The following is a 10,460-nucleotide window of genomic DNA, read 5'->3' as shown; positions in this document are numbered from 1 at the left end:
AATATTCACCTTGCTTTGTGGCATAGGCATGTCCATTTTGGATGATGCGCTCAATGAAAGCCACAATTTGAGGCACATTCTCAGTCACTCTTAAATACACTGCAGGAGGAATCACCTCAAAAACAATGAAAAAAAACAACTTATAAATGCATAGGCTCCCACAGATTATGTGCAGCAGTTCACTATACACTTATGCTTTCAGTTGCTATTGCCAGTTATGTAAGCTTTGCCTAGATTTAGTGAATTAAATGTCATTCAGAATCAGGATATTTTAATGTGCAAAAAAATTGGAGGCTAATCTCCCACTCACAAACCTTTAATGATAACATATCCTTCTGGAATTCTTCCTCATACATTCTGGCTAGGACGGTCGGGGAAACGCTTTCCTAGAAGTAAAGAGGGAAATGAGAACATGCTGTCACTGAAACAAAAAAAACATCAATCATATCTCAGTCATTAATCATTAATTTGGATTTATTTATTTGGATCTCCATTAGCCACCACCAAGGTAGCAACTACTCCCCCTGGGGTCCACACAAGTAAACATTACATCATAATGCAAAACAATAATGTATTTAAAATCCAAGGCAAAAAGAAACAGAAAATAACAACAACAAAAAAAACAAGCAAACTACAACAATGAAACAACAACAATAAATCTACCAATAACAAGTACCCACACTATATCTAAATAGTCAGTAAAACATTTGATACAGCTCAGGAATGATAGTAGTACCATTAAAAACAGCATAAACATGACCAAGAAAATTCCTCATTAATGATCATATAGTCAGATATTATGTAGCAAAACATGTCCTATTTGGAGAGGGGCTGGTGTTCTGTGCCATTAGGTGTTTCTTTAAACTCTTTTTTAAAAGTTTTACTTGTTAAATGTGTCATGTCGGATAGCAAACCATTCCATATTTTCATTCCTCTGTACATAACAGTATGTTGCCTTGCATTATTATTAGCAGTATATTAGGATATACTGCTGTAATCTTACCTCTAGAGCTGCAACAATTAATCGATTAATCGATTAGTTGTCAACTATCAAATTAATCGCCAACTATTTTGATAATCGATTAATCGGTTTGAGTAATTTTTTAGAAAAATAAGTCAAAATTCTCTGATTCCAGCTTCTTAAATGTGAATATTTTCTGGTTTCTTTACTCCTCTATGACAGTAAACTGAATATCTTTGGGTTGTGGACAAAACAAGACATTTGAGGACGTCATCTTTGGGCTTTGGGAAACACTGATCATTTTATAGACCAAACAACTAATCGATTAATCGAGAAAATAATCGACAATGAAAATAATCGTTAGTTGCAGCCCCACTTACCTCCCAACTTCTCTTGATGATTTTATCGTCAATATCAGTGATAACCATAGCATGGATGACACTGATCCCAAACAGCCTGGACAAAATCCTCTGCAGAATGTCAAATCTGACATATGAGCTATGACAAGACGGAGATAAAAAAAAAAACGTTTAGCTGGAGCACATCTCACAAGCTTTGACCTGAACGTGAAGATATATTGATAATGATTACCATGCATGACCCAGGTGGGCATGGTCATACACAGTAGGTCCACAGCTGTACCTGAGGCAGAAGAACACATGCAGTCAGCTCACCGACCCTCTCATTCCATTAGTGTGAATGTGTAGTAGTATAAGTAATAGTCCATACCAGGTAGCTACCCCTTCTTTTGCCAGTATGAGAGGCTCTTTCTGTTTCGTCAGGCTGTTGTATGTCTTCAAACCAGTGTCAAATCCGCTAGGTCTACTCCACTTTCTCCCCTTAACACCAGTACAGGAGCCACTTAACCTGCGTAGGACAGTGTTGAGTGACTGAGTTGTACTGGAAAACCCGTAGAGGACCTTTAACTTCCATAATAACGACCTTGTTGTGTTGCTCCACATAGTGAGAGCCGAGTGTGGAGCGGCATACACACTGCTAGCTTACGGAAACGCACTTCCGGTAGAATGTCGCTCCCGGCCTTCAAAATAAAAGCCCCGACACTTTACCGAAATGGCATTTCTCTTGTTGATAATGAAAAAAACAATGTTTATCACAAAACTGTAAAGATGTCACAACACACGAGACAGAACTGCAAAGACAATGAGAAACATTGCGCCAATGCAATTGTAAGAGATACCCATATGCTATACTTATTTATACCAAACATGTACAAGTACTTTCTAAACCGTATGGTGGCCGAGAGAGCCCAACGTACTGCGCATTCAAAAACGCGCTGCGACCAAACTATACGAAAAGGTGGCTGAGGAATACAAACTAGACCAGTGGTTCTCAACGTGGGGTCCGGGGACCACAAGGGGTCCTTGAGGGGGTTCCAGGGGGTCCCAAGCAAACTGATGAATTGTTCAGCATTGTTCAGCACTTCAGCATTATTTCATTTACAAGAAGTTAACACAATTATAGAATGTAGAAGAATGACTGTTTTGATCATAGTTTCTCTGTTATCTCTCTACCTGCAATACAGATAGTCATGGAATTCTAGACAAAATCATATCTAACAATAAAAAAATTCTCAGATTTGGGTCCGAGAGACAAAATCTCATCAAATGGGGGTCCGTGGCTCTGATGTGGATTAAATCAGGGGTCCTTGATATGAAAAAGGTTGAGAACCACTGAACTAGACCATAGAGCAGATCAAATATAAATTGAAAATGTTATCAGAGGTAGCAATTTTAGCAGCTATTAAGCAAAGAAATAAGGATAACCTAGTCTATGCGTTTGAGCCACAACAATATGACTTTCAGTGCAAATAATGTGGTCTAATCAATGAATGCAAACAAAAGGTGGCTTAGGAAAACAAAATAATTTGAAAAAATAAATGTGTGTTAGCCTAACTGCTAAAAATATATTTATACATAAATGTTGATATTTATGAACATCAAAATGTAGTTTTTATACGTTTTATAATGTGAATAATTGAGTAACGTTTGCAAACTTCACATCATGGGATCATTATAGTTTCAAACACGTGCATTTAACGTATGCCTACTGTAACTTGAAAACATGATTTTTTTTTTCTGATCCTTGAAACTCCCCCTGTACCCCCATCCAGTGAGGCATCTAGATATACATATATATATGTTTAGAATACTTAAAATTTGTGCTCTAAAGTGAATGACAAAAACTGGCTTAGCCCACAAACACCAGAAATGAATAAATTGAAAGAAACAGTTTATGACGTACACCAAATGGAATTAATAACACAAGGAATTAAAGCTCCCTCTTTGAGGTGAGATGGGAGAGAGTTGAACAAATGGGTCATTTTTAGTTTTAAAAGAAATAATAAACATAACCATCTTTGGTAAATGGGGAAAACACCCATGAGAACCCTGCAATCTATCCATCTAGGTATGTATATGTGTATCTAAGAATATGCTTTTGAAATTGGACAATAAAACTCAAATATTAAAAAAAAGTAAACGCTGGAGATTATTTAACTATTTTTTAATAGTGAAACTCCTGGCCAGCTGAGCCAGCTATATTTTTATTCCATCAAACAACCTTTACAATGGAAAAGATAAATTCTTTTAAAGATTTAAGCTTTTAAAAGACATAAACATTTTACCTGTACATATTGCACACAGTATAAAATACAACTTGAAATATAATGAATATCTTTTACATACATTTACAAAACAACCCTATGAATAAAAAATACATTTCCAATACCCAAACCTTTAAAATATTTACCCTAAAACAGAAAAGTCAACAAGGTTTGGAAAAAAATTTCCAACAGGAGGACAAAACAGCCGGGATTGATCTGCGATAACATGTTGCAGATGACAACTAGGCAAGACCTGATATGAGCAAATGGCATTATAAGATTCTACTGGATATTGACCATGAGTTAAAGTGCGACATATGTAATAATATAAAATATAGCCGCATGCGGCAATGACGGGGTCCAAGAATCTGGTGACCTCTAGGGTACATGCGTGTTGTTGGCACCAAATGTTGCACATGTCCTCAGAGTTGATACCTGCACGACTGCACCAACTTTGGTTGAGATAGCACAAGGCGTTCGTGAGTTATGGGTCATTTTGTCACATATGTGCCACGCCCTACAATTGATTGGCCTGTAGCGGCCAAACGATATGGAGTACAGGAAATCTTTTCATGACTTTTAATCAGGGGAGGCCAGAGATCATGCATACCAAATCTGGAGATGATTGCCTCAACGGTGTAGGAGGAGTTCGCAAAAATAGGTTTTTGAGAAAATTCAAAATGGCGGAAAATCAAATATGGCGGGAATGGGCGGAGCCTATCAAAATGATGCGGCTTTACCCAAGGGATACAGGAACAAAAGAATTGTGTTTCTATGATGTATAGTTACTGAGTTATGGGCATTTCAAATCTGAAACGTTGCTGTAGCGCCCCCTATGGGTGACATGACAGGACATTCGGGCTGGTATCTCAGAGTAGACATGTGCACATGTCTACCAAATTTGGTGCAGGTAGCATAATGCACTCATGAGTTACAGCAGTTTCTGTGAAATAGACCCCGCCCACAACGTTTGATTAAATTTTGGAAGCTAATTAAATCAGAACGGTAAGGTATATCAAAACGATTTCCATAACTTTTGATCATGGGGATCCAGAGGTGATGCACACCAAATTTGGAGATGATTGCCTCAACGGTGTAGGAGGAGTTCGCAAAAGTAGGTTTTTGAGAAAATTCAAAATGGCGGAAAATCTAGTCAGACGGAAATGGGCGTGGCCTATCTGGATAGATGCATGGGGATCCAGGGAATCCAGGAGAAGTGGAATTTTGATTCTGTGACTCACGGTTCAGGAGTTATGGACCAAAACGTGCAGGGGGCTGTTATAGCGCCACCATCAGGTGGATTGGTGTCATTTTTGTTGCCTGAGTAGTGGGTGACATTTCCAACCTATGTGGAAAGTTTGGGTGCTGTGGGGCTTATGGTTTCTGAGGTGCATATACTTTTAGGGCACGAGAAGAAAAATAATAATAAATATAGCCGCATGCGGCAATGACGGGGTCCAAGCATCTGGTGACCTCTAGGGTACATGCGTGTTGTAGACACCAAATGTTGCACATGTCCTCAGAGTTGATACCTGCACAACTGCACCAACTTTGGTTGAGATAGCACAAGGCGTTCATGAGTTATGGCTCATTTTGTCACATATGTGCCACGCCCTACAATTGATTGGCCTGTAGCGGCCAAACGATATGGAGTACAGGAAATCTTTTCATGACTTTTAATCAGGGGAGGCCAGAGATCATGCATACCAAATCTGGAGATGATTGCCTCAACGGTCTAGGAGGAGTTTGCAAAAATAGGTTTTTGAGAAAATTCAAAATGGCGGAAAATCAAATATGGCGGGAATGGGCGGAGCCTATCAAAATGATGCGGCTTTACCCAAGGAATACAGGAACAAAAGAATTGTGTTTCTATGATGTATAGTTACTGAGTTATGGGCATTTCAAATCTGAAACGTTGCTGTAGCGCCCCCTATGGGTGACATGACAGGACATTCGGGCAGGTATTTCAGAGTAGACATGTGCACATGTCTACCAAATTTGGTGCAGGTAGCATAATGCACTCATGAGTTACAGCAGTTTCTGTGAAATAGACCCCGCCCACAACGTTTGATTAAACTTTGGAAGCTAATTAAATCAGAACGGTAAGGTATATCAAAACGATTTCCATAACTTTTGATCATGGGGATCCAGAGGTGATGCACACCAAATTTGGAGATGATTGCCTCAACGGTCTAGGAGGAGTTCGCAAAAGTAGGTTTTTGAGAAAATTCAAAATGGCGGAAAATCTAGTCAGACGGAAATGGGCGTGGCCTATCTGGATAGATGCATGGGGATCCAGGGAATCCAGGAGAAGTGGAATTTTGATTCTGTGACTCACGGTTCAGGAGTTATGGACCAAAACGTGCAGGGGGCTGTTATAGCGCCACCATCAGGTGGATTGGTGTCATTTTTTTTGCCTGAGTAGTGGGTGACATTTCGAACCTATGTGGAAAGTTTGGGTGCTGTGGGGCTTATGGTTTCTGAGGTGCAGATACTTTTAGGGCACGAGAAGAAAAATAATAATAAATATAGCCGCATGCGGCAATGACGGGGTCCAAGCATCTGGTGACCTCTAGGGTACATGCGTGTTATAGACACCAAATTGTGCACATGGCCTCAGAGTTGATACTTGCACAAGTGCACCAACTTTGGTTGAGATAGCACAAGGCGTTCATGAGTTATGGCTGATTTTGTCACATATGTGCCACGCCCCATAATTGATTGGCCTATAGCGGCCAAACGATATGGAGTACAGGAAATCTTTTCATAATTTTCAATCAGGAGAGGCCAGAGATAACGCATACCAAATTTGGAGATGATTGCCTCAACGGTCTAGGAGGAGTTTGCAAAAATAGGTTTTTGAGAAAATTCAACATGGCGGAAAATCTGATAAGTCGCCAATGGGCGTGGCCTATCACAATGATGCGGCTGTAACCAAGGAATACTGGAACAAAAGAATTGTGTTTCTATGATGTATAGTTACTGAGTTATGGGCATTTAAAATCTGAAACGTTGCTGTAGCGCCCCCTATGGGTGAAATGACAGCAAATTTGGACTTTCATCTCAGAGTAGACATCTGCACATGTGTACCAAATTTGGTGCAGGTAGCACAATGCACTCATGAGTTATGGCAATTTTTGTAAAATAGACCCCGCCCACAACCTTTGATTAAACTTTGGAAGCTAATTAAATCAGAACGGTAAGGTATATCAAAACGATTTCCATAACTTTTGATCATGGGGATCCAGAGGTGATGCACACCAAATCTGGAGATGATTGCCTCAACGGTCTAGGAGGAGTTGGCAAAAATAGGTTTTTGAGAAAATTCAAAATGGCGGAAAATCTAGTCAGACGGAAATGGGCGTGGCCTATCTGGATAGATGCATGGGGATCCAGGGAATCCAGGAGAAGTGGAATTTTGATTCTGTGACTCACGGTTCAGGAGTTATGGACCAAAACGTGCAGGGGGCTGTTATAGCGCCACCATCAGGTGGATTGGTGTCATTTTTGTTGCCTGAGTAGTGGGTGACATTTCCAACCTATGTGGAAAGTTTGGGTGCTGTGGGGCTTATGGTTTCTGAGGTGCAGACACTTTTAAGGCACAGGAAGAAAAATAATAATAATAATAATAATAATAATAATAATAATAATAATAATAATCGGAACAATTACAATAGGGTTCCTCGCACTACGTGCTTGGACCCCTAAATAATAATAATAATAATCGGAACAATTACAATAGGGTTCCTCGCACTACGTGCTTGGACCCCTAAATATGTAGTCTGCAAATCAAAAAAGTGTCAGTGAAATCTCACCTCTGGCAGAAGCACATCCATTTGTTTTGAAGATTTTTTCTGGTGTTCAATATGATTTACGCAGACAGACATCTTGCCCCTGCTAACTAGGTCATATCACTGTATAGATGAAGATTGTTCTTCACAGCGACAAATATCAGAATATGTGAGATGATTGGCAGGGTTCCTACACGGTTTCCATTTTAAAATTCCATATTTTTCCCAGACCCTATGTTCTTGACTGGATTTGATTTTGGTGGGTATTTGATATAATGCATGCTGACAGCGGCTGGGTCATAAGAGCGTCCCTCTATCTGAACATTATTCTTCACATCAACAAAAACTGTGGACTCAAAGTGGCTGTACAACAACATAAAAGCTAGAATTATGTGTGTATCGGACCTGAACCGCAACATTTTCCATACTTTTCCAGGCATTTTTTTCAAATTCCCAAACTATTCAAGACCTGGAAATGATCAAATTCATTTTTAATACTTTTCCAGACTTTCCAGACCTGCGTAGGAACCCTGACTTTCATTATTTATATTCTGCTTAAAATTAGTCACTTTACTTAGACATTTCAGTTGCAAACTCACTTCAAGATGTAGCAGTAAGCCTTTGTCCTGAGTGATAAAATCCATTACCAAGCCACTGGTCAGTCTTCGTTGGTGCTGGGCTTGTTGAGCCCTTTCCTAAAATTAAATTATACAGTGCTTAAACATGTTACAATGAATAGGTGCGGTTAAGTACACTGAATAAGTCAGACAAGTTGGTCCATCTTTGATGATGATCTCCTCATCTGGCCTATTAACATCCAGGACATAGTTGATCTGGGGAGGACCTGTACAAATAAATCAACAGGAAAACAAAGAACAGAGCATGAACATCAGTCATTTTCCAAATGAATAATAAAATATTAAGGACAATAATGATAGTATGCAGAAACATCAGTTTACCAGCTGCTCCTGAAGGGGATGATGACCCTTTAGGGTCCATGAGGCTCTGCTGGGCTTGAGTGACGACATGATTGTTAAGGCCTCACATTTTTCTGAACATTGGTCCATATTCTGCGGTTCCATTTGTACTGTAGTAAAAGGTAGAACATCATCATACCTTGATCCATACACATCTTTGTCCACTGAAGCAGTTATACAGATGATATTCCAACAGGCTGTCACCTCACCTTTGGGATGTGCTGGAGCTGAAGTGCCACTTGAAAACTGTGTAGATGCTATAAAATATAAACAATAATACAAAAAAATTGCAGTGAAGACAATATAATTTAAATAAAAACATTTCACATAAACGCTTACGCACCCATTACAGCCTTTCCAGCTGGATCAAGACTAATGTCCCCTGACGATGTTTTCCTAAGGTCTGTCAGGGTCTTCTCATTTACCATGTTGTTATGATGATTAATAATACATCGCATGAGACAGACATGGCTTCATGGAGACATCATGTTCAGAAAGTAGTTGTTTTTTCTCATTTTGGAGAAAAAACTGCTCAGCTGTTTGAGAGTTCACCCAGCCACGGAGTTCTGGGACAAGGCCAATTTTTCTTAGGCAATCTTTAGGCTCTTTTGCGTTTGCCTCATGGAAAGTGTCGTAGAGTGCGTAGTGATCTGCAGATCCTGTAGTAGGGTGTGCATTCGTCTCCGTGGGCTCCTTTTTCAACTTGAACCAGGGCAGGTTTATTTTCAGCTCACCTTTCTCAGCGGACTTGAGATTTCCTGGTGTGGTTTCGACCAGTCTGCCTTCATTTGGCCTGAACGCCATTTTTTTCTGGCTCACGCAAGTTGGTGTGAGTAACCAAACCTCTGGCAAAGTCATATATCACCACATTTGGCAGGTGCTTAAAAAGAGAGCAGCATGTCTGCATAATCTCATGGACTTTCTGCTCTTACATTGAATTTAACTGCATTCACGATTCCACAAGGGCACATTATCACTGCCCAGCCACCTCAACAGGAAAAGAAATCGAAATATAAGTACACTGACGATAAAAAGTGTTCAATTTGAACCTATAGCACCTTACTGATAGTGTTCAAAATACTGTCAGTTGAATACATTAAATTTTCTCTAAGCAAAAAATCTCAGAAATTCCGATAATTGTGTTTTGCTAAACTTAACCAGATGCACCCCAGACCTTTTGGAACACCTTGTCATAAGTACTGTGGCTTTTCATTTGCTCCCTCAAGCGGATGACAAGATCCATTTTTGATCCAGTTGAGTCAAGGCCACCCCCCCACCCCCCACCCCCCACCCCCCTAGCAGTCAGTGTTGTCGCTCTCCAACGTCCTGAATGTCCGGAGCATCTCTCCTTAGCAAGTGAAGTGAACTGAAGTGGAGCAATATAAACATCGGGAATGTAGCTTGTTACATCATCTAGGAGACTGAACTGTTCGGATTATTAAAATATGCATGACAGATACACGGACACTTTATGAAATCGCTGTAGCCTATAAACTAGGCTATGTATTCTGTATAGATGAATACAAATAATTACCCCAAGTGGCTATAATAGGCTACTTTGGCTAACACCCAGGTCTGAACAACCGGGGAAACCTATAAAATCTAATTTAGGCTGCTCCGATGTTGTGTGCGTTGCAGTGGGAGAACAATTTAAGACCGATCGTTTAGTTTAACAACATAGGCTACAATAGTTATTAATTAGGCTATATCCAAAAGGTCATGCAATAGGCTACCTTAAAACAACATGAAACACCTTCAAAAACACATAATTTCAACCAGGGATCAAAACATTTGTAACCCCTTGTGTGAAAGTTTTCAAACTGTAGGCAACCTACACACAAAGTAGCCTACCTCTAAAATAACGAGTCGCTGTCCATGAATGTGGTGCTTAAAATGGAGAGCCAACCATGTGTAGCCTAATTGAGCACGGACGCATAGCCTATGAAATAGCAAGCACAGATCTGGTACAGACCCAAAGCGCGCGTGTTCAATTCAATTCATTAAATTAAATTCAGTTCAGTTAGTGTCTCTGTATGGAAAACACTGCATCTCACAGTCAAAGACGCCCTCTAGAGGCAATCTGACGAAGCGACAGCATTGACTGCCTG

At 39.9% G+C, this 10,460-nt stretch overlaps 1 protein-coding gene across 1 annotated transcript; it reads right to left on the bottom strand.

Annotated features, from left to right (window-relative positions):
• Nucleotides 1–9: 9 nt before the first annotated feature.
• LOC139652388 (cysteine--tRNA ligase, mitochondrial-like) lies at nt 10–9,156 on the bottom strand (the record flags this gene model as incomplete). The annotated part of the gene is made up of 7 exons (XM_071529447.1): nt 9,087–9,156; nt 8,129–8,219; nt 1,691–1,861; nt 1,553–1,603; nt 1,342–1,459; nt 315–386; nt 10–115 (listed from the first exon to the last, which is right to left on the bottom strand). Coding segments are annotated over exons 1-7 (679 nt in total), but the record flags the coding sequence as incomplete, so codon positions are not given.
• Between the last annotated feature and the right edge of the window lie 1,304 nt (nt 9,157–10,460).

The sequence above is a fragment of the Centroberyx affinis genome, unplaced genomic scaffold (assembly GCF_046629955.1).
Source record: "Centroberyx affinis isolate AG114_WGS23_722 - 3 ecotype Tasmania unplaced genomic scaffold, CSIRO-AGI_Caff_v1 ptg001789l_1, whole genome shotgun sequence".
Lineage (NCBI taxonomy): Eukaryota > Metazoa > Chordata > Actinopteri > Beryciformes > Berycidae > Centroberyx > Centroberyx affinis.
The sequence above is the reverse complement of the archived record's forward strand: the minus strand, read 5'-3'. Positions and strand labels throughout refer to the sequence as shown.